Source organism: Nicotiana attenuata, chromosome 12, assembly GCF_001879085.1.
Source record: "Nicotiana attenuata strain UT chromosome 12, NIATTr2, whole genome shotgun sequence".
In the NCBI taxonomy this organism is placed as follows: Eukaryota; Viridiplantae; Streptophyta; class Magnoliopsida; order Solanales; family Solanaceae; genus Nicotiana; species Nicotiana attenuata.
In genome coordinates this window covers 51,807,161-51,832,298 of record NC_032000.1, presented here as the reverse complement: position 1 = coordinate 51,832,298, position 25,138 = coordinate 51,807,161, and the positions used below count along the sequence as shown (strand labels likewise).

At 36.9% G+C, this 25,138-nt stretch overlaps 4 protein-coding genes across 5 annotated transcripts in view; 1 reads left to right on the top strand and 3 right to left on the bottom strand.

Moving 5' to 3' along the window:
* The window catches only part of LOC109235769 (probable acyl-activating enzyme 18, peroxisomal), an 8,809-nt gene extending 8,230 nt beyond the window's left edge, over positions 1 to 579 (bottom strand). The window contains exon 1 of one of the 2 annotated variants that reach the window (XM_019402010.1): positions 65 to 579. In XM_019402010.1, the coding sequence (XP_019257555.1) occupies positions 65 to 375 (311 nt within the window). In that variant the 5' untranslated portion in view covers positions 376 to 579. The remainder of the gene's footprint in view (positions 1 to 64) is intronic. The other variant, XM_019402009.1, reaches the window with a different exon arrangement.
* On the bottom strand, positions 3,033 to 7,781 carry LOC109235768 (serine/arginine-rich SC35-like splicing factor SCL30A). Its single transcript, XM_019402008.1, has 6 exons — positions 7,674 to 7,781; positions 6,578 to 6,734; positions 6,066 to 6,143; positions 4,945 to 5,109; positions 4,344 to 4,475; positions 3,033 to 3,575 (listed from the first exon to the last, which is right to left on the bottom strand). The coding sequence occupies exons 2-6, from the start codon at positions 6,718 to 6,720 to the stop codon at positions 3,254 to 3,256; spliced, it is 840 nt and encodes a 279-aa protein (XP_019257553.1). The 5' UTR covers positions 6,721 to 6,734; positions 7,674 to 7,781; the 3' UTR covers positions 3,033 to 3,253.
* On the top strand, positions 8,465 to 10,831 carry LOC109235767. The gene has a single exon (XM_019402007.1). The coding sequence runs from the start codon at positions 8,936 to 8,938 to the stop codon at positions 10,595 to 10,597; it is 1,662 nt and encodes a 553-aa protein (XP_019257552.1). The 5' UTR covers positions 8,465 to 8,935; the 3' UTR covers positions 10,598 to 10,831.
* On the bottom strand, positions 11,824 to 24,537 carry LOC109235766 (peptidyl-tRNA hydrolase, mitochondrial). The gene is made up of 10 exons (XM_019402006.1): positions 24,282 to 24,537; positions 19,102 to 19,218; positions 18,897 to 18,981; positions 18,679 to 18,746; positions 16,850 to 16,900; positions 16,682 to 16,755; positions 14,605 to 14,663; positions 14,442 to 14,518; positions 13,065 to 13,210; positions 11,824 to 12,577 (listed from the first exon to the last, which is right to left on the bottom strand). Exons 2-9 carry the CDS (start codon positions 19,207 to 19,209, stop codon positions 13,079 to 13,081), a joined length of 654 nt encoding a protein of 217 aa, XP_019257551.1. The 5' UTR covers positions 19,210 to 19,218; positions 24,282 to 24,537; the 3' UTR covers positions 11,824 to 12,577; positions 13,065 to 13,078.

Sequence of the window (25,138 nt, the reverse complement as noted above, 5' to 3'; positions counted from 1 at the left end):
AAAAAGAGAGAGAGAGAGAGAGAGAGAGAGAGAGAGAGAGAGAGAGAGAGAGAGAGATATTTACAGTGAAGGGAACCAATAGAGAGGAGGGCCATGATCAAAGTTATGGTAGACAGAGTAGTAAAGGAGCTGATGCAGAGCATGTGGGTGTGAGGGTTTCAGTAATTTCCGAGCAGTGATTTCACGCCATACCTCCCTTTGATCCAACAACCCACCATTAATATTAACAGCAACTTTAGCAATTGCAGCACTCAGCTCTCCCATCAACCATTTTGCTTCCTCCTCTGCTACTCCTGCTCTTACCAAATCTTCCACCCTCACTTCACTTATGCTCTTTCCCATCTCTCTCTCTCTATCCTTACCGCTTTCACCCATACATATATACTACTCCATTACATATGCAAAGGACAAAGATGCACATAACTTGTGTAACTTTCAACCGTTGTCTTTACCCAAATGTTTGTTGTCCCGAGTTTATCAAATTATATTTTAGATAATTAAAACAAACAAAAAGTTATTCCCACCTACTCATGTTTACGTAACGGTATTTGATTTGACCGAGTTATTTTCGAACAGTTTTCAAATATATAAAATTATATTTGAAATTTTTTTTACTCAAGTATTAGTCCAGTTTGAAAGTTCAACTCTAAAACATGAGAAGTGGTACATTTTCAGATTAATTATTTTCATTCTTTATAGTCAAAGCACATCCCCAGTCATATTTGTAGACGGTTGGATGACGAGAGAGAGAAAGTAGAAGCAATGAACGGGAAATTATGTATAATTTAATTTTTATCTGATGCCTATGCTTTAAGTTTTATAGTATCAAATAGCATAACAAATACCATTGTTGGAGCCAGGGGCGGAAGGGGTTCGCCGGAAAATTGCAGGTAAAATTTATTTTTTATTTCTATATATTAAGTTTTGAACCCCTTTACACAATCCAAAATTATAGTTTAGTGGTCAAAGGGGGTACAAAACCTAGATCATAGATTCAATTCCCACTAACTACAAAAAAAAAAAAAAAAAAAAATTGAACCCACTTCGCGAAAATTTTGGCTCCGCCACTAATCGTAGCATGCATTATGTAAAACTATATTGATTAGTATTTTATACTATCAGAGATTAAAAAATTGGCATCTGCAACAATTCCAATAAATCGCTTGAATCAAATTATCTTTTTGGAAAGAAAAAATCTACTAATTATTAACCCTGAGGTGAACCTCGTTTTTTTATAGGTAGATAGATGGGTTGGGTGGTAGAGATGAAGGGCGGGTAGGTGCATGGACGAGTTAGTTGGAGGATGCGATGGAAAATGGAGAAACGTGTATATCGGATTTCCACTAATGCTATACTATACAGTATACACAACTCAAAAATGGAAAACAAATCAAATCAAAGAAATAATAAGTCTGATGGTTGCAACTGTCAATGTATTCCGACCTGACTTCGGAAATCATTAAACTGAAAAATGAGTTTACAAAAAATATTTTGGGTGAAATAATTGGTCAAACCAAACACAGATTGAAGTGAGGCAGTAACTGCCGATTACCAAGTGAATATGGGAGTCCGAAACTTTTATAATGATTTTTTTGGATAAAAAATACGTTTTTACTACTAAAAAAAAAGTTACATAACTACCTAATTCGCAGTACTATACTTAACGGAAATTTAGCCGTTAAAGTAATTCGCAGTATAGTACTGCGAATTATTAAAAAAAAAAAAGTTAACTAATTCGCAAACTGTACTGCGAACTATTAATCATTAACAGTACACATTAAATCTTAAAACAACAAAAACTGTTATTAGCATTGGGAATGTTGCGTAAGTAATAGTGACTTAATTTGGAAATGTGAATTTTTACATGTTGGAAGATTTTGGCAGCTTCTACAGGGAGTTGATTCATTTTTCGCTTGGAGTTTGCACATATTTTCAAATGACCATGAAATGACACAGATGAAGCTTTGTGGGTTTTCTTCCTCTTGAACTGTGTAACTTGACTAGATATGAGGCAATTTAGTTTACTTGTTATACTAATTGCATGCTTCCTTAGCTAAAATGGTCAAGCAGTTATATCAGTATTTCTCTTCAAGAAGGAAACACCTGCAGTTTTAACAGACTTTACAACTTGAGTAAAATCGTCAGGAAAAAGGAAAACATGGGAAGGATTCAGATCCCACTAGAGCTTAAAAAAACATTTGGTGATTTCCTCTGTTCTAAGTAACACCACTGTTATTATAAATAAATAAATAAGAGTGCCTTCTACTCCGTGTTACTTCTTCTTCCCGTGCTTGGAAAATCTTATATAATGAACAGTTACGAGATCTCTAACCCTAATTTCATAACGGAACCACTTATTAATATCTGAGCTATACACTGATATGGTACATTTATTGAATTGCACAAGGTTCATTACTCCTTCCGGTCCAAAATAAGTGATTTTTTGGCCTTTTTTTTTTTTGTCCAAAATAAGTGATTTTTCCAAATTTCAAGAATGAATTAATTATTTTTTTCCTATATTGCCCTTGGAGTAAATAGTGTTGGAGTATGTGTTAGGAGTGTTTATGTGAAGAGATAGTAAAGGTTAACATGGTCAATTTCATTACTAATTAATGTTAAAAGGTAGATTTCTTAATCTGTGTGAAAACATCTAAAAGATCACTTATTTTGGACCGGAGGGAGTATTTTTTAATTGGTACATTTATTGAATTGCACAAGGTTCATTATTTTTTAATTGTGGTAGTTTTGGCAGACCAAAAGAGCAGAACACACAAATGCTTCTAGAACAACAGGCACAAACTTCAGCTTCTTGATACACCACTGTTAATGCAGTACTGTACTGCGAATTAGTTAATTTTTTTTTTTTTTAATAATTCGCAGTACTGTACTGCGAATTACTTTAATGGCTAAATTTCCATTAAGGTAATTCGCAGTATAGTACTGCGAATTAGGTAGTTATGTAACTTTTTTTTAGTAGCAAAAACGTGTTTTTTGTCCAAAAAATCATTAGAAAAGTTTCGGACTCGTGAATATGGCCCGTCTAACGAACATCAGTCAAATGTCACATGGAAAAAGAGAAACTCCAGAATGTTATCCAATCATCAGTACTACTAAAGTACAAACAAGCCAAAGAAACAAGTCGAGAAAATAATCCATGAGTCATACTAGCAACTCCAGAATACCCTGAGATGTAATTTAATGACAGAAAATCACGTGTCTTTCAAACTGCAGCATTCATCAACACAAGGAGCGTTCAGTGTCTAGGGGACACATCACGGTCAGGATTCCTGGAATAATGAACAGCATCAGGACTCCTACTACGGCTTTGACTTGGGCTCCGCCTCCTGCTGGGACCCCTAACAGGAGAACGTGCAATGACTGGACTTCGGCTGCGGCTCCTTGACCCATTATAAGGTGGAGACTGCTCCTTAACTGGACTCTGACTGCGGCTCCTTGACCCATTGTATGGTGGAGATTGCTCCCTTGGAGGGGATTGCGAGTATGACCTCCCCTGACCAGCACGAGGAGAGTATGATCTCTCGCGACTGTATCTTTTCTCTTCAGGCGAAACAGACCTGCAAAGGAAGGAGATGAGTTGCAAAGGAAGGAGACAAATACTCATCGTGAATTGGTGTTACTTTGCTACCGGAGCATAAAGCATGAGCAACTAAATTCAGAACATATTACTAAACCAAGGGACTCCAAGTACTTATGTGAAATCTCTCATGTTTAGAAGTTCTAAGTACGGCTTTTAGTTGCAGCAAGGTTCTCTTGAACATATGGATAGGATCAAACAAAGAATTTGTCCAAACAATCTTCGAAGACAAGGAAACAAAAGGTTTGGAGGACAAGATTTTGAAACATTTCTAAAAGGAATTGAGTAAATCCCAACCAAGAAAGAATCAAGAAAGCAGGTTTCATTGCCAAAGATAACATTCCCAAGATTCAAAGACTATTCCTTTGACACTGCTGACAAATTGAACTAGAATCGTTATTAATGCCGGGTTCAATCTAGCTGTAGCAAAGGAAATGCTGAAGCTTCTTAATTTCTTCTCACCTTGATCTGTCTAGTTATCAGATCAACCTCCTAGTCAACATGCATATAGTAGACTATAAGATGAACCAAACGATATCATGATATACCAGACGCGCATGTTCTTCAGACAAATGAATTGGGATGTCTATGATCACACAAACCCGAATTTCGATTACTAAAGAAAGGCTTTAAGTTATTAGGACCTAGGTTGTCTGTCATTCACAATGATCTAAATCAAACATTGATCATCATAAAATATCAAATATATCACATTCGCATATATTAAGTATCAGTGGACGTAGCATACCTCGAGTACTGCCTTCTCTTAGGTGGAGAGTAGTAATCACGGCTGCCTGGAGGTGGAGATCGAGAATACCGAGGAGAGTTATGGAATCTAGGGGGAGTACCCCTTCGATCATAATTGCGGCCACCCCTACCACTACAAGATGGTATTTTAGAGTGTTTAGACATCTCAACAAAGAAGAAATACTGCATTCTTTATAGGCACTCAAATAGAATATACATATAAAATTCATGACTATCAAACCAGCCATTTGAAAAACCAAATATCTCTCTTCATTCAAAACCCTTGATTTGCAAAAGCACAAACTTAAGAATGAGAAGAATACAGGAAATGTAACAGAGGCTTTACACGACGGCTTACAACCTAGCCGACCAAAAAGTATCGGAAAGTAACAGTAAACATCTCTGTCATCCAATAACATTATAGAGTAACAGAAATGACTGACCAAAAGAAAACATCCAAAGCACGAACAAATTTATCCTTTCAGATAGTAAATCTCAGAACATATTTTTGGTACTAAGCCATATCAAACTACTATTCAAGCAGAAGCAAGTTAAAGGGAGAATCTAATGTCAAGACTGAGCAAAAAAATACACAGAACTACCTTCCACGCTCCCTAGCTCTCATTTCTTGAGGCTTTTTCCTGTTCTCCTCAGCAAAAACTACTGTCAGTTGACGACCTTGGAAAACCTGACCATCCATCTGATACTTAGCTTCTCCAGCATCAGCAGGATCCAGATATTGGATAAATCCAAAGCCACGTGGTTCACTGTGAAGTAAAAGACAAAGCAAACAAGAGAAGAGAGAACACAAAAATGTGTCAGACACCATCAAATTACAGCACGGATCAGCCAGAATGTTTCTCCAAGCTACAGAACTCTGTGGCTGTCTGAATATCCTAGTAAGAATATGAAAGCGGGCAAATTTAAGTTTCAGAATTGTACAGAAACTGACAGTTAAACTTACCCCAATGATTAAGGATGAAAAATAATATATTTGGAGCACAAATCAAATTAGTTTCTAAGAGAGAAAAAGTGTGCAGTAAGAAGAGACTTGCCTAATGACTTTCAATATTTCCAAAAAGGCCGGAAACAACAAAACAAAATAACTTCAAAAAATTGGAATGCCTTGATAAGCACAGAAGCAGGCACGTGGCTGCTGACCTTGCACGTATCAGTTTAAAGATGACTTGAAATTCTTCAAGACGTGAAATCTCGAAATCTTCACATTCTATTGATATCCATATTCCTTCCAATCTTCACTACCATTAACATCACCTTGAACTCTTACTACTTGATTGATGTCAAGAGCTCTCTTACTACTTGAAAGTATCAACAGAACTCTTACTACTTGATTGAAGTCTCGAAAACTCTTACTATCACTGCTACATCTCAACAATTTTAACAAGTGTTACCCAGCATGACATAACAAAAAGTTTAAAAAACAGAACCCAATATAAAATAAAAAGTAAGCAAATGTCAGAGCAGATATTTATGTCAAAACTTGAGAAAAACTTGACGAAATGAATTGACTCTCAGAAACTAAAATATGAAATATCTAGTTCTGGAAGATGAAAAGGATATGCCTGACTTTATAGGGCAGAGTATCTAACTGAGATATGATGTCGGATAGTAATAACTCCCACTTCTTTTATTCTTGGTTCTTTGTCTTCGTTTAAGAAGGGAGGAGAATCGTATACATAAAGACAATGTAAAACAAGCTCACCGAGTATAATAGTCCCGCGGCAAGTAAATGTCCTTGACAGGGCCAAATTGCCCGAATGGCTTTTTGAGGTCTTCTGACCTGCACACAAACAGCAAAGTGAATGGTCACGTCAAACTGCATGCACAAATTCATGGAACACCTAATCCTAACATATTGTAACTCAATCAGTCATAGGAATTATAGCAGTGTTCTTTAATAAGATAGGAATTATAACAGTGTTATTAGGACCAATTTTAGTTCTTGCTCAAAAGACAAGCAGGAGGTAAGAAGTTTCTACAGATAGCTCCAACGAGAGCATAGATCTCACACAATTAACATTCTCCAATCTTATTCCGGCCCCCCGTTATGGCCCTGAGACAAAAATCCATTGTGTGTTTTCTAATTTAGTGCACACAGCATCCATTACAAGCATGTAATCACTTGTGCACAAAGATAAAACAGCTTAATGGGTTAAGCAAAAAGAAAATAAACCTGGTATGCTCCGAGAATAAAATGTTGGGCAAGATGCATACCGACAGTCATGGCGAAGATTGCGAACTAATAGAGTAGTCGGATCATCTCTGCTACGACCAGCATAGCGACCCCTGGGGCTTGGGCTCCTTCCTCTCCTTCCATAACCTCTTGGCGGTGATGGACTGTAACTCCTTCCCCTCATTTGCACCAGATTAGCTGAGATATACCAAAAGTTAATACAATTACAAAACGAATATATTGACACAAAAATAAAATAGCAATCAAAACATATTCAATTTGAGTACAGATCCAAAAACCAGCATAATCAGGGTAAAGAAGCTTTAGTTCCTGAGGAAAAACATAGCCTCTTTACCTGACCTTCATCAGATTTAACATCATAAATACATACCATAAGCATATGAATGCCCAATATCAATCTACTTTTCGGGGTATAAAACTTATTATCACAATCCTAATTATCATAAGAATGTTCTGCACCATTTTCCTCCATTGAGTCCCCCGATTAAACAAGAGAGAGGAGAAGCTCCTCTCCAACTAGAACAAGAGACAGGCAAAGCATTTTCTTTCCGTATTATGGGTTTCATAAATAATTAAGTTGGTGAAACACAGAGGAAAAGAATAAAACCAATATTATGTCAGCCAAAGAGAGTGATCAGCTAGAACCAATAACTGAAACAACTCTCAAGCACAACAGAAATTCTCTCACAATAATTCCAAGACCAAATCCAAACGCTCAGGAAGAACAAAGCACATCTAAAACAACACAAATTATTCTCAAATTTGCTAAGTATTTACAATACCAAAGACATCCACAAATGCAAAAAATAAATACTTCAACAGTTCTACAAAAGGGACTCAAAAGGATAGCATTTGGGGGATAAAAAATTTAAATTAAAAAAAATACCTTTGAAACAAAAAACTCAATCCTCCCAACTATAAAAAAAAAAAAAAAAAAAACCTATTTTTCCAGTAAAACCACAACAAATAACAATCAAAAAGAACCAAAAAGAAAAAACAAATAGCACTAAGCGACCAGCTGGATTCGTAGGGAAACGAGCCATAAAATTCAAAAACCCTAATTAGAAACATATGACACGTTTGCGACTGTATATTTACAGAGAATAAGAGATATACCTGCGGATGGCCGACGAGAAAATTTGGGCGAGAGAGAAACGGCGGTGAGTAAGTTCGAAATTTGCAGTGTTTTATTAGGGCAAAGTCTACGAATGTAGAAGGGGACTCCTATATATCTATTTTGACCATATTTTTAAAAGGTAAAGTTACATATACTTTTCCGAAGAAAAAATAAATTATTTTTTTTGGGTAGGAAAGTTAAATTATTTTGCACCTCTAAATACTTCTTCTTCTTTTTATAGTTAGTTGGACTTAAATATTTTCAATTTTAAGTTTATATTAGTCACATTAAATTGGTTATTTTACAATGTAAAGTACAATAATAATAACAACAACCAAGTCCCACGAATGGGAACATTGTAGAGGTACCAAGAGGTAAAAAGAAAAAAAAATAAAAACTATGTGATATTGGGATTTTAAAAGTTATTAGGATTTGTTGAGTATTATATCCTTTATTCTATATTAAATTTATATATTGTCTCTTGCAAAATGAACTTTAAGGAGTTAAACAAACTATGGAACTAATTACGAGTAAAATTTATACAAACTTATTCAGAACTAATATCGAGTAAGATTTATACAGATTTTTTCTCTTTTACGTTCTTGAACCGAGGGTCTTTCGAAAATAATATCTCTACCCTTATAGTAGGGATAAGATCTGCGTAAACAACACACTCCGCAGACCTCATTTGTAAAATTATATTGAGTTGTTCTTGTTGTTGATAGCAATGTAAAATATGATAAATAAATTTAACTATATGGCCCCTTCTTGATGATGACGACATAACAAAGAATAGTCCACACAAAGGAGCTTGTGACAGCTCACTAAACGCTTCCTCTGAAACTAAACAGCAGCAAAACACAGTGTAATTAGTGAATTAATCAAAACCTCATTTTTTCAGGCAATATCAGAATCTATTAATTTTCAAAATCTGTTGAGATCTGTCCTAATTTACTGGAGTACCAAAATTGTTTCCTTTTTTACTTAAAGAAATCAGCTCAAGGGCTTTCAAATCCTTTTAGCTTTTCAAAATCCTTACTTTGTAAAACCCCTCTTCAAGATCCAATCTTTTTTTTTTTTTCAAAACAAAACTTTGCTCTCTCAGATAATCTCAAGGGTAAATCTCAGCTCAGAGGTGAGTAAATTCTAGTATTGATTTTCTCCTATTTGTTCACTTTCAGTTACAAATTTGGCTTCTTACTACTTCTGTTTGGATGATTTGGATTTGAAATTGGGAACTGGGTTTTAGAGTTTTGTATCAATGAAGGAATTGAATTCAACAACAGACCCAATTGGGCAAAACTTAATAAAAGGTATAAGCAATGTGTGCTTTTCAGTTTTTGTTTTCTCAGTGCTTATATTTACTATAATTGCTATCACATACCAACCTCCTGATCCATGGGAATCATCTAGAGCACTGACTAGGGTCTTCACCCAAGTTGAAAATGCAACATTTAAAGTGGACAATTCTGTCCTCAAAACTGGTGAGGATGTTGCCACTGCTCCTATGGCAGGGGCTTTCTCTTTAGTGCCAATAACTGAAGCTTCTATTGAGAAATCTGAAGAGAAACTTCCAGCTGAGACTCTGAAATTGGGATGTGAGAATGAGAATGTAGTTGTTAATTGTTCAGATCCAAGGGTGTTGATCACCATTGAGAGATTTAACTTGAGGGCTTTCAAGTCCATTGCTTTTTTGGATTATCAAACTCCCGTTAATGGGTCGAAACCCGATGAGTGTGATGTGGCATGGAGGTTTAGAAACAAGAAAGAGAAATCTTGGAGGAAGTACAGAGATTTCAGGAGGTTCAGAATGGGGTTTAGTGATGATTGTAGTTACAAAGTAGTTCATGCGGGTCGCTGGCATTCAGGGGTAAATGCACGGCGTCCAAGAATCCGAGTTAATACTGCTGGAACTGGTTGGAAAGCCAGAATTTCTCCCCCAGTTCGAGATGAGGATATCAATGATACAATTCCAGTCATCGGATCAGATTCAGCTTTTAGAGATGGGAGATACTTGTACTATTCTCGTGGTGGTGATTACTGTAAAGGAATGAATCATTATCTGTGGAGCTTTCTATGTGCTTTGGGTGAGGCTAAGTACTTGAACCGGACATTTGTGATGGATTTGAGTATCTGTTTGGCATCGTCACACACTCAGAGTCGTAAGGACGAGGAAGGGAAAGACTTTAGGTTCTATTTTGATTTTGAGCATTTGAAAGAGGATGCATCTATTGTCGAGGAAGGAGACTTCCTTAAAGATTGGAAGAGATGGGATAAAACACATAAAAAGAAAATCTCTGTAAGGAAAGTTGCAAACCATAAAGTGTCTCCAATGCAACTAAGGACGGACAAGAGCACAATTATATGGAGGCAGTTTGATGCCCCCGAGCCAGAGAACTACTGGTATCGTGTCTGTGAAGGGCCTGCTGCTAAATACATCCAGAGGCCGTGGCACGCTTTGTGGAAATCTAAGAGACTGATGAATATAGTTACTGAGATTAGTGGAAGTATGGACTGGGATTATGATGCTGTTCATGTTGTTCGGGGAGAGAAAGCTCAGAACAAGGAGTTGTGGCCGCATCTGGATGCTGATACATCTCCTGATGCCCTTGTCACAAAGCTTCAAGGAGCAATAACACCTTGGAGGAACTTGTATGTTGCCACAAACGAGCCTTTCTATAATTATTTTGATAAACTTAGATCTCACTACAAGGTACATTTGCTTGACGATTACAAGTATTTGTGGAGTAATACAAGTGAGTGGTACAATGAAACAACACAACTGAATGGTGGACGACCTGTTGAATTTGACGGATATATGAGGGTTGAAGTGGACACAGAGGTCCTTTATAGAGCAAAGATTCAGGTGGAGACATTTTATAACTTGACAAAAGACTGTAAGGATGGGATCAACACGTGCTAAACAGTTCAAGATATCTACACGCACTCTATACGTAGATTCACACATCTTTTTGCCTGTTTTTACAGTTTATTCAGTTCTGAAGTAAAGGCCGTTAGTTGTTTCAGGCTGCATTTGTTCATCGATCTATGGGTGAACTGTTCATTTGTACAATATGTTTCTTTCATAACCTTCATCTAATAGTGATCTGTTTCATCTCTGTCTCGTAATTTGTCGATTCATCTCAATTTCCTTTTTTATTGTTTCCCCTCTGTCCCGCAAGGTCAGCAGAATGTTTTGCCTCTTATTACAATGATTCGAGAAATGCAGAAGTGCCAATCATGTTTTGCCTCTTCTTTCAAGGCCACTCTACTGAATTTGAAACATTAAGTTGGTTCTAACTTCTACGAAAACTGAATTGGTTCTATGAAAACTAAGTTCACTTATCTCCTAAAACAAAAAAGAGGAGTGAACTATTGCAATTAGCAGTTTTGGTAACAACATTATGGTTAGAGTTCACAGTTTGCTGAATACCCTTTAGCCCGGATGTTGAGAACATGGACTGAGTAATTTGCTTCTACTCTAATCAATGTTACTCTGGATGCATGTTGTTGCTCTTGTTTAATTCGGTAGGCATCTGAGGAGGCAGTACATGCTATTCTAAAGAAAAGACATTCTATCATAAGAATAATATGAACTATGTTTTCTTTTTTCTGTTCTGCTAATGAAGTCATTTTTCTATCTGTATAACCAAACTAGAAGGCCAGTCCTTCACGAATTTGACAATCCTATATCCTCCGTCTCTTTTCCTGTTCAAACACTGACTTCCTTATTGAGATTTCAAAGTTGTCTTGTCACTCCTACGCCTCAACTATCCTATAAAAGACAGTGAGTGTGTAAAATACATTCGTCCTTAGCATTTCGAGAATTTAAACTAACTGGTTCACCAGTAGATAGCTTTCCTTTTGCTTTATATATTATCTTGCTGTCTCACTCTGCCTTAAGGCCGTTAAGTTGTGAGTTTGTCAGATGCTTTTTGTAAAATAAGTTCGAGTTATGCCAATGGCTTAAGGGCCACTCCAAAGATAAGCTGAGTCTCATCCTATCCCAGATGAGTGATGTCTATATGTTCGTTCACTTCTACAGGCGTTGAGTTAACAGCATGTCGTGTTATTCCAAAAGCAAAGTGTTTCTCTTGTGAGTGCTCCTTATCACTTGCATCTTTCATTTGAGGGATTAATAACAAAATGTTCACAAACAATGCAAAATACGACTTTAAAAATTAGGGGCAATGTTGCAAAGGTGATATCAATGTAGCAACGATGAACTTCCTGTCACGAACCATCATTCTTCCTACTTCAACTTGGTGCTATACGTGATTCTCCGATGTAACATAATCCAGTACAGGCAAAAGAAAACTATATTATTTTTTTTACACACTATAAATAAGGTCTTTCAAATGCTTTCTCTGAATCAAATCTTTAGCTTAACGTTGCCATTCAGGTCATAGTCCTTTCGATAGTTGCAAGATTGCAGCTAATGTTTGTATTCAAAATGAGTGGGCAAGTGAGATCAGTAGTAATGACAGCCTTTGTAATAAAGAGCCACTACAATTACTTCTGGGGTGGCAGGAGTGTGGTATTTGGTACAGGAAGAGCACGCCTGCAATATGTAATTCACTCTATAAAGGAAAACATCCAGAGCATATTCGAGAAGAAGGTGAAATGACAACAGTGGAGATCCCTGCATCCAGCAACGACTATGGACTAGGCTAACTATGAACTTCCAGCTTGAGCAAAATCAACTTCCACCTGTTTCAAACCCAATACAGTTGCCTAAAACAGTATTATTTACAATACAATATCCGCCAGAAGTTGCTTAGGCGATATGATCTGCCATGGATTTTGGTGTGTGATTACACGTGTTTTCCAGTTTGAAGTGGTAAAGAGGAAAGGCTGGCCACTCTTAAGTAAAGAGATGCATGGGTGGATATTAAACACCTAGCTGCACACCATCCAAACACCCAGAAGTTTGTCCATTAAGTTTACTATTAACAGAGCTTGTACATGAAAAATAAAGGTAGCAGAAAGAAAATCACTGGTGTAGAAAGTATGGATTTTATGGCTGGCGTCAGAATTGCGTACACCAACTAGAGGTATGTAGTTCCAAATATTCCTTATTTCACTTTATCATGATCCATGGATATTGATCTCAAAGTACTGGGCAGATAGGTTTAATTGTTTCTTTTGTACAAGTAATTTCCATGGAGCAAAAGCAACATGAAAGCTTAAACAATAAAGATAACTGCCAGTTTTTCTCAAGATATAGCAGGCATAAAATAATTCAAGAGTACCAACAGCATTTTTTGAAGTTGCATTATTCTGTCGGAGGGTGGGGGGTGACACTTATGTTGTCATGGAAGAGACTAAGTTTTTAAGCAATCAACAGAAACTAAAAAAGAAAGACACAGCAGCAACAAGATCTAAAAAACCTCGAAGCGTGATGTCATGTTGGCAACGTCTGCAACCTTATATGCTTGTACTTCTGCTCCGTATTGAAGCATTTAGAACTTTCAGAGAAGCCTTTGGATAAGACTTGCTTCAACGCATGTATTCCTTCAAGTAATGCAGCATCAATCTGCAAGTAAAAAATGTATGATCTTCAACAATTAAAAGTGGTTTAAGAGATACAAACAAATACCTTGGAATTCCTTAATTGATGTCAATACTCAACAAGATTAGTTTTATCAAGTAAAGATCATTCCAATCCCAATGTGGCTTCAATATCTGAAGCATGGGTACTTCTAAAATGATACAGTATTCATGCTTGATGTTCCATCTGAGGATCATGCACTTGACTCCAGGGAACATGTCTATGATAAATTTACTGGATCCAAATGTTTTTCATTGGTTGAACTCTAAAAAACATGCCATCTGCCTGTTTTTGACGTGTTTCAACATGTCTCATGATATTTTCTTTTTGCAACATGTGTTGATAAAAGGAAGATGAAAGTTATCCAAACTGATAACAGTTATTACAAAAGGAAGAAGATTGAACAAAGATGTGTTAGAACAACACAGCTTATACATATCAGAACAGATTGTAATATGTATGAGATACAAAAATTACTCTATTTAGAGCCATATATACAGAATATCTACTCTTAAACTCTAATTAAATCATATCTAGCAAAAACAGGGACACAATTTATGACATATTTGAATAACTGTATGCCTATTTAGACCTCTGTGCTCAGCATATATGCATCAAAATCTAATGGCTGCTGATCTATGGAACAAAGAAACAAAATTGTTAAATGAACAGAAATTTGAAAACAGAATAGCCACAATCTTGGTTCTTAATCGACAGTTTTTCTGTTCCATCAAGAAAAAAAATTCCCACTGTTTCTAGTGAGATGTTTGCGTAAGCAAGTACTACAGGAATACATTTAAAAAGCTTGTGTCCTAAAAGATTAACCCCCCTTGGGAAGTAGACATTCATGGTGGAATTATTGGAAGGGAAGCCGGAAATCAAATTCAGAGGGAAACGTGCCCATTGGAGATAATACAAAAGTTTGTTCAATAGATTCTCTAAGGTCTTTCCTGATTTCCTCTGCTATATCTTATCAACCTTAAGTTTATTTGACTAGCTTCAGGCGTATGCATTTCACGTAAACACATCTGTTTGCATTCTAGCACACACTCATTCAACATAAAATAAGACGACCTCTACTGTACTAATGCACAATGAGCAGTTCCTACAAAACTCAAAGGCTGTACAAGTTTTAGACCAATAAAGAAGTTCAATAACAAGAAAGAATTATTAGGAAGTAGACTTTATGTAAGAAATGAATGAGTTATAAACTTACTCGTTCTCTCGCAGTTGAGTTAAACTTTTGAAGCATGAATGCTTTGGGATCCATTTGACCAGGAGGTCTTCCAATACCTAGCAAGAGTACTATGTTTAGTCCTCCATACTGAAACTCAAAACGCCAAAAGAGAACATTCAAGTATTCCAGACTTTCCACATACCTATCCTTAACCGAGGAAACTCTCGATTTGCGCGAAAATGATAAATCACACTCTTTAACCTGAAAAAACAGAGAACTGGATCATATACAGTTTAACAGCAACTGAAACTGCGTCTTACATGAAGAGACACAGAGCTCTTCTGGTACTAACTAGCAAAACATGAAAAATCTGACACAGCAAACAGTGACGCATTTTCAGAGGTCTATATTCTATTCACCAGTCAAAAGCAGGTCTGGGTACTATCCCGTGGAATTAGTCGAGGTACGCACAAGCTGGCCCGGACACCATGGTTATCAAAGAAAAAAGGTATGGGTACGTGTAATGAGCTTCCTAACAAAATGTTATGCTCATATTCAGGTAATAATTACTTGATAAGCCTCAACAGGCATGCTGGATGATCAGGAAAATAATGGAAGCTAGAGCAGTATTAGAGCAGATGCAAGTTACTTTAACAGACAGCAAAAGCATAATCAGACAAATGTACTTGCAAATGTTAGACAAATGTCCCCGAGTGATTTTCAAATGCTGCAAGACCAAAGGCTAAGTTCACCTTTGGCAGCAGTAACAGGGGAAATTACTTGCATCTGCCAGGCTAGCTAGATGGGGACTGAGTGTGGATCAATGCTGCATGCCTGCACATTATGTCAATCCCAATGTAATCTAGAGACCATTTATTTAATTACTGTGATCTCAATAAGAGATTGTGGATGACAGTGATGCAATGGCTAAACACACAATTATTTGAAGCTGCTACCTAGGAACAACACTTGGAATGGGCTATTGAGAACTCTAACGAAAAATCACAAGCTGCTCAACTGTTTAGAATGGTGTATGCTGAGTGTGTTCATTCAATTTGGCTTGAGAGAAATCAGAGAGTGTTTGAGAAGAAGGCCAGGGACTGGAATTGCATAGCGAGAGAAGTTGCTATATGTGTAATGTGAGAGCTCCACGTGGAATTAGGACAATAGTGCAATAGCTGATGTATAAGATTTAGCTGTATCTTTTTTTCTCTTTGCTGTTTTGCAGGAGAGGTACTTCTGGATAGCCAGTTGTGATGGCTGAGCTATGCCTTTGTAATTCTTTCACCGGTGATTATATGTTTCATTTTAGGTATTTTGACATCGCTATCAATTTTCAATATAAGTTCATTACAATTCCAGTTGTGAACCTATATAGACAATTGGTTGGATTGAAAATGAACAGATAGATGGTTTCATGGCATTGAATTAAAGTTTTTTTCTTTTTTTAAGTAGATTTTGATGCTCAAGTTATCCCCAAGAAAGAAGTATCTCGGGTCTATTATCCAAGGTAACGGGGAGATTGACGAAGATCACGTACATCGCATCGGAGCGGGATAGATGAAGTGGAGGCTCGCTTCCGGTGTTTTATGTGATGAGAATGTGCCGCCAAGACTTAAGGGTGTTTTATAGAGTGGTGGTTCGACCGGCTATGCTGTATGCAGCGGAGTGTTGGCCAGTCAAGAACTCCCACGTGCAGAAGATGAAAGTAGCAGAGATGAGGATGTTGAGATGGATGTGTGGGTGTACCTGTTCGGAGGTGTGAGAGGTTGGCCATGGCGAGTTTGAGAAGAGGTCGAGGTAGGCCTAAGAAGTACTGGGGAGAGGTGATTAGACAGGACATGGCACTGCTTCCGCTCACTGAGGGCATGACCCTTGATAAGAGGGCGTGGAAGTCGAGGATTAAGGTAGAAGGTTAGTGGGTAGTTTTTAGTTGCTCACCGATAGTCTTAGTAGCACGCATGTCCCTCCATATTCTTAGATTTTTATTATGTTATGTGGTTTTGTTCGCCTCAGGTATTGTATTCTCTGTTACTATTATTTGGTACTACTTATCCTGTATCTCTCTTTTTCTTTTCTCTTCCCTCTTTCTCCCTTTCTTGCTTTCCTGTTCTTCTTATTACCCTTCCTGAGCCGAGGGTCTATTGGAAACAGCCTCTCTACCTGTTAGGTAGGGGTAAGGTCTGCGGACAGACTACCCTCCTCAGACCCCACCTGGTGGGAACATACTGGGTTTGTTGTTGTTGTTGTATTTAGATGGAGAAGGATTCAGCTCATACCCATTATGGCTGTGATGACCTCCCTTGGGGTGAAGACGAAGAACTCCACATGGTAAATCCATGTCATCATGAAACTGGAGAAAAAGACAATTGTTGAAAAGCATTAAAAAAGCATAATATACCTGTCCAGTTAAATTTTAAAAAATATGAACATCTAGTATTTTATACCACAACCACACGATTAAGAGGAAGCTTGTAATATGCTGCAAGTGGGCCAGTCTGGGGAAAAAAGGAAAAAAGAGATGAATCAGACTTATTGATCACCTTAGATTAGTACAGGCAGTTCAATTTTTCAAAATCACTAAGCATCAACCGAAAAGCAAGATAAACCATCACGCGTTAAAAACATCCAAAACATCAATGTCCAACAAGTAGAACGTTACTGAATACTCATAGAACTTTTTATCTTTTATTTCACAAGCAAACTGGAGTCTGAATGATATAAGCTACAACAACACACCCAGATCCCACAAATGGGTCTGAGGAGGGTAGTGTGTACGCAAACCTTTGCCCTACCTTGTGAATGATATAAGCTGAGCAAAGAAATGCGCTATTTTCCATTCTTGTCACATGACTAGTTTCAAAGGCTTATCATCCATCACTGGAACGCAGAAGAGTTTTCATATAAGAGTTCACTTACTTAAGAAGAGGACTCATGAATTTAACTTGCCTGATGAGAGTCTAGATCATATAAGCCTGCCCTCAAACTAGGGGAAGCAATCGCTGGCCATGCCGGCATGCCTTTAATCTGATTCTAGGGGGACTAAACCTCGATAAATCAATGCGACCAGGCTTGTACTGGTATTTAAATGGTGAAGAGGCAATTCATGACAAACAGAGTCAAAATGTCATACAAAGGTGACAGATATTGCCATCCAAAATAGGCTCCCCTAGTCCATAAGAAAAGCTAATCCAGTGAGTTCAAAGGTCCTTCAATAATATCATTTTTCCACTTGAATTGCATTTTTCACATATGAATTAGAATTACACTACTTTCTGGCAGCACAAGGCTACGCTCTGGGTTGCTTTAGTTCATGGAACAAATATGCACTGCAATTCACTATCTAACCACATAGACAAATTGCTTGGGCAAACTTCTTTTAGCTTATATCAGTAATAAAATTGAACGAACCTCAGCTAAAAAGATAGTCTTTTCTCAATTTCTCAGAGATTGTTACCAAAAATTAGCAATTCAAAGATCAATTGAATAACATTTTTATCAGGTAGTAGCGTCTTTTTGGTAGGAGTTTTGATAACAAATCATGAGACAAAGGGTACTCATTTGGCTTGCTCCATTCACTGTTTCTTGTTCACTTTTAACAACAATCCTACCAGTTTGCAATGTCACTACAGAACTTGCATTCCATGGTAACTACTGGGTGGTCAGACACGAACTATAACTACTAACAACAAACTTCAACATGTTCTTACCGTTCCTGAGCTAATGGAGGAAATTAGTCCAAAATTATTCATGGTCACCAAAGACAAATATGAGCAAAGACTTGAAAGTATCAGGAGTAGCATGTCATTTCTCACAGTCAAATAGTTGGCACAAGAGGCTTCTAATAGTAAAAACTAATTCTAGCGATCTACAGCTTAACCACCCACCATTAATCATTCCACCCACAAAACAATCAGAATAGTCAATAAACCACCAATTCAAAGAGAGGAGATAACTCTAAACAAATAATAAACAAGATCAACAATCCTAGCAGGCAAAAATGAAAATTTATAAATGCATCAGGGTAGGTGCATACACACACCCTCTTTGGGTGCGGCCCTTCCCCGGACCCTGCATAAACGCGGGATGCTTCGTGCACCGGGCTGCCCTTTTGACCCCGCTTTCACTATACAACCGGACACAGTCATTTAGATTGCTAGTTTTCACTCAGATAGACAGACACATCCTTCTTTGAGATAGAACCCAAGCAGAATCCATCATAAGCAGAAAAAAGAAAAGCTTTTACTATATAAGGTAGAAGTATTTAATTGCTTACAGATTCACCGCTCAAATTCATATAAGTTAGTGGCTTAGCAAGGAGAACCGGAACGCCATTGATAAAACCTGAGAATTGGTAATATTAACCAAATTATAGATAAGAGTATAAACAAGATAAACACTTCATAAAAGAACACTATAAACAAGATAAAGAAGTGAACATGATGATGTACTTTAACACTTAAGAGGAACAAAAACAAGTTTAGCCAAAGAGACCTTTTCCAAACATAGCTTTACAATGTACTGTCTCCATCTGAATCCCTTGTGACTCTGCGAATGCATCAAGCATTTCAAATCCAACCTGTAGTGAAAAGATAAGATACTCTTAATGAAGAACACTTAGTGAGATGGAACTCATAATAGATGGAGTGTTATGCAATCTTTCTGAAAAAATAATTTAATTCCAGAAATAAAAGTTTACATTGTGTCTTGTTCCCTTGTATTTTTCCCCAGGATTGCCTAACCCAATAAAGAGCCATGGCCGAGGAGAACAAGTGCAGAAGTTGCGCCTATAAATTCTGCTAAGCATTTCAGTTATCTGCAATAAGCATCAACACGATTTGATAAAGGACTCATACATATAAAAAAAATAAAGACGAACAATTTGTGACTGACTAGAGAAATTACATAAAGTCGCTTCATCGTAAACAATATATGATATCTACTTGCTAAAATGGGAGGAATAATGGCTTTTATATCAGCAGAACTCGAATTAAAACCAATTAAACATATTTATTTGCTACAGAAAAGTATTATCAGATGAAAAATTATTTGAAGAAAGCTAAAAAAGAACAAAAAAAATAACTAATGAACAAAAAAAACAGGTACCAAATGGAATTAGTCGAGAATTAGTCGAGGTGCAAGCTGGCCCGAACACCGCGGTTATCAAAAAGAACTAATGAACAAAGGCCTAAACTGAAATTATAGAAAGATCAAACAGAGACCTATGTTCATTTTGTCCTGAAAGGGCTTGGTCCATAAAAGATCAGCCATCCTTTTGGGCTTCCTTTGCAGCACCAATTTCGTTTGGTTAAGGGAAAACATACAAACCACTTCTAAATGTAGAAGATTTCCTGGTGGGTAATTATGCTTCTAAACTATAGGCAGAATCGAGAAAAAGTTTTTAAAATGCAAAACCTTATAGACAGAGTTCAAAGAAGCTCCAGAACAAATCATGAAAGAAACCGAAGGAGCAGAAGCTCTGGTTGCTTCCTCAAGATTTTTCTGGTAATGCGACTAGACAAAGAAATGACAATGAGTCCACAGTCCATAGAAACCTCATTTGCTCAGCATAATTAGATGTTTTTGAGCTGATAACTCAAAGACAGTTGTTGAATTATTCAAGATGCGCAAGGGGAAGGACTCCAAATGGCAAGAGAAACTTATTGAATAAATAACCAGAAGATGTATCACACCTCCTTTTTCCGGGATGTGGAAAGGAATTTTTCCAATTAAAGTGACATTATTTGAAAACGGATTTATTTTATTATTTTTAAAGAGTCGCCACTTGGAATAGATTATTTAATTTCAGTATTCCGTCACCAATTTTAAAATCTCTTATTCAAGGAAGAGTTTTGACTCCAATTATGGTCCGCGAACCGAACGGAAGACCGGATTAGGAATTTTGTTAACAGGGGAAGGTGTAAGGCACTCCCTGAGTTCCGTGGTTTTAGCACGATCGCTTAATATTCTAAACTTGGCTTATATAATATCCAGATATTCTATGTTAAAGGGATTTTGTGCATTTTCTGCTTTTAAACGGCTTATATTTGCTTATTTAGGAAATTATGAAAATTATCTGGAACAAGTCACGCATATGTACACTTGTTGCGTTTGTGTGCCAAAAATCATGTTACGCATACGTACACGATTGATAACACTTTATTATTTTAGGAATTAATCTGGCAAGTCGCGTGAACGCACACTTTGATCTCTAATTTATGGATCATAACTACATCACGAACGTACACATAGCCATGGTAACTGGTTTGTTGAGACGCACCTAAGAGCTTTCTAACGAATTTTTGGAGTCACTTCAATGTCTATTAATTTGTAAGAGATGGGCTAGCTTATAACTCATTGGGCTTTGCAAACTTTAAATAATTAGCCCACAATCTTTTGGTACAAACGACCACCCAATTATTTCGTAACCTCAAAATTGTATCATGGCTCGTCAAAGTTCGTATTGCCCATTTCCCTTTATACATTACTAAATTCGCACCTTGAGTCCCTCTAACATGGGCTTCGTCATTTGTAAAATATATCAGACTAACAACGCCAAATGAAGATTCACGTTTTTACATATTTATGGAACTAACTTCTCTATAAAATGTAAACTAATAAAGATCACTAAATATCTAAAGAAAACTAACTAAAACAAAAGCTCTATTATTTTATAGATCAAGGGTGTGTTTGGTATGAAGGAAAATGTTTTCCAATTTTCCCATGTTTGGTTGGCTTAAATGTGTTGGAAAATATTTTCCTCATGAACTCATTTTCCTCATATTGGAGGAAAATGTTTTCTCTATCAAAACAAGGGAAAACATTTTCTAAAACCCTTTTTCAACCTCCCTACCTATTCCCCATCCCCACCAACCCACCCCCATACCCCCACCTACCCACCAACCCCTACCCTCTTCGTCCGCCAATGCCCCACCCTCCGCCACCGACCCCCCACCTCCACCCCACACTAAGTAAAAATATTACTAATAGTACTTTCTTTTCATGTTATAGATAGAGTAGTTTTTTTTTAATTTCAACAAATGAGTATTTTCTTTTCATGATATAAAAAAAGTATTTTCTTTCATTTCAACAAAAGAGTATTTTCTTTTCATGATGTAGAAAAAATATTTTTTTTTCATGTCAACAAAATGAGTACTTTATTTTCATGTTGTAGAAAGAGAACTTTCTTTTTCAACCAAAAAAAAGAGTTTTTTTAGTTATGGAGCACAAATTCAACTTTGTTTTTGCTTAAAAAAGTAAAGCGGCACATTAGCTCCTTTTGGTTTGTGTGAATTTTTAGAAGAATACTTAAATTCTTGAAGAAAATAGAGTCCTGAAAACGTTGGGTGTTTGGGAGGGGGAGGGGGAGCACAGAAAACATGGGGACTTAGGAAGGAGGGTGAGCAGAGTCGCATTAAAAATATTTTCTACACTAGAAAATATTTTCCGGAAAAAAAATTTCACTCACCAACCAAACAAGGGAAAATAAGTGATAAAACTGTTCATTTTCCATGAAAATATTTTTTACGAAAACATTTTCCTTCATACCAAACACACCCCAACAGAAAAAAATCATGCTCTTGCTAAAATATTTAACAGACAAAAGATGACAAACTAATCGATGCAAGCTATGGACAGAAAGGAAAGGTACTTAAAAGAAATTAAACCAACTGGCTTCCAATATTAAAAATTTAAAAATGCATTCATTCATGACATAGTTTTGAAGCGGAGCTTGGAGCAACAATCAAGTTGTCTTTGTGTGACCTACAGGTCACGGATTCGAGCCGTGGAATCAGTCGTTGATGCTTGCATTAGGGTAGGTTGTCTAAATCACACCCTTTACAGTGTGGCCCTTCCCCAGACCTTGCGTGAACGTGGAATGCTTTGTGCACCGGACTGCCCTTTTTATTCATGACATAGTTTAAAATACCGGCCAGTAAGAGACAGACCTTTAGTCAAGAAAACAAATCCGACGCTTTATTAGAAATCGAACCAAGACCTGAGACTCGACCGGCCAGAAAAAACTCACCTCGAACTGACCTCTTCAACCTCAAACATCAACTGGGAAAACTCTACTGTTACTATGGCGGGTGGCGACTGGTTTCGTATGGCTGTTTTCATGGGTTTTGGACTGGTTTTCGAAGTTGTTTTCAGCTGGGTTTGGGGCCGATTTTCATGGCTTTTCGGGGCTGGTTTTGGGGTGTTTTCAGGTGAAAAAGGGGCAGCGTTTTGGTGTTTCGCAGCTGATTTTCATGGCTGTTTTTGGGTGGTTTTCATGGGTGATGGTGGCTGAAATTTGGTGATTAAGAGGTGCGAAAATGGCCAGCCTTCATGGCTGTTTTGACGGTAGGAACTGGGTGGTTGAAGGAGGCAGCTATGGATGTTTGAAGGTGGTTTTTAGTTGGTGTGTGTCGGTGATCAAAGGAGTTGCTGATTCACAGCAGAACCAGGAAAGGAAACCGACCAGAATTATTTTTGGGGCTGCGGCGCTTTTTTTTTTTTTTGAAGAAAACCCTCTGTTAGGTCTTTTCCTAATTCTGCCAGTCTATCTCTTAGCCACCCTCCCCTTTTGTGCTAGTGTGGATATATATTGAACTAAAAATGAGTTTTCCTAGAAATTGCATGGAGGAATTTGGAATCGGATAAGGACGGTGGAATTTCTTGGAGAGCAACCTTTGCTAGCTGGCATGTGAGTGTTATTTTACTGTGTGTGCTTAAGGCGGATTTACCCCCTAGATTATGGTGCACGTGAACTCATGGTCTTTCCGTCAAACTAGGTATTTTATGTATGTATTTCCTTGAATAAATCTAATATTACCTGTCAGCATCATGCTACAATAAGGTTAAATGGTGCACTTGATTGAATGTTGAGTTATTTACCCAAAGTAACATAGATCAATTAATACTTGATATTTGCTCATTTCTTTAGTGGTGCACCTATGTTATGGATATCCTAGATTTGCCTCTGGTTATAACCAATTATTCAAGAGTGGCAAGGACTTCCAAAGCATTGCCATGACATTAGATTACTATCCAACGATGGGAGATCCATATTACTGTCGGAATGAAGCAAGCAATTTTATTGACAACAGTCAAGAGATTAGAGAGCTTGCGAAGAACCTTGGACTTAATTATGATGACTATGGTTGGGGTCGAAATCGAGAAGAAGAAGAAGATGAAGAGGAGAAAGACGACGACATCGAAGTGGTGCCGGATAGTGAAGAGGATGATAACATATTTTACTAGAATTAGGATGTGGTGCCTTAGAACTATTATGTTGTTTCTTTAAATTCTCCTACTTATTATGAATGAAATTTCTAACCACTGCAAATTATCGTGCTAAACTTTAAGAAGGTTTTCATAAAATCAAAAGATCTACCAATTATCCTAAGTTTAACACATTCTCTCTATACTACACTTAACATTGTGGACACTTCTTCAACCAAAGATTGTCATTCAATACTGGAAAATGCTAATCTTAACCAAACAGTAGAGTCGTCTACTGGGTAAAAATGCCAATTATAACTATCTTACAACTGATACATTTGCACTTTGAAGTTTTCAGTTCTCTATAATGATTCGAGCAAGGGAATATACGAACAAAGTACAAATTCAAAACCATAGAATAAAAACAAAAATGCAAACTCGAAACAGCAGAGACCTATTCGGATTTTGAAAAGAAGAAAAATGGAAAATTTCAGCTCACTGAGGACAGCCATGCCCAGAAGAAAATTAACAGAAGTCGAGCAGCAATGGTTCAGGCAATCACAAGATAATTCAAAGGTAATATAGCTTAGCAAAGTCAGACGCCCATTGGATTAAACTAAATCGAAATGTAGTAGAGTAAAATAACTCAAGAATATCAGAGGAAGAACAAACCTTTCGTAGTGAAATTCGAGCACAAAAGGTGGAGTTGAATTCAGTTTTAGGGCTTTTTCCACGAAGCCTGGGTTTTGAGATAAATGTTGAATGTAGACAATCTTTGCAAAATAATCAGTCAAGATCATCTGGGCATTACATCTTTTGCCAACGAAAATGGCTTCCTGTGTCGGAGGGGGCGATAGGGGGGTTTCTGGCCGTGATTGTAAGAGGCCGTTTGGATTAGCTGAGCCGTTTGGCCGTGACGTGTTAAAATTGATTTAATAAATAAACAGTTATGCGTTTGGATATAAATGGTTAAATTGATAATATAATAAACTGTTACAGTATTTGATAAAAGCCGAGAAGTGCTTATAAACTAGTTTGACCAGCTTATAAACTTAGTCAAACACTCTCTAAGTCAGTGGCGTCGGTTCACTTTTACTTCCCACTTTCCTCAATTTAACTAATTTTTTAAACTAAATTACGTACGATTTTCTAATATTTTAAAATTAAAATTTAGATATTCCATAACTATACAAAAGTACTATAATTTATAATTTTTCTCATATCAATAATGATGAAAAAATACATGTTAAAAACTTGGTTAAAGTTTATGTTGTTTGACTTTCGAAAAGTGAAACATGACAAGTAAAAGTGAACAGAGAGGAGTAAATGCGAAAGTGTGTTCTGTAATTGCAGTGACCGTCGGAGTAAAGTGAACTAAAAGCTCTCATAAGTCTGATTGAGATAATAGCTGTATAAATCACATTTGATGAATGCAATATATAAATCGCATTTGATGAATACAATATATAAATCGCATTTTGTTTTTTGCAATTTTATATCGCAAAAAATAAAATAAAAATTTTATTTAA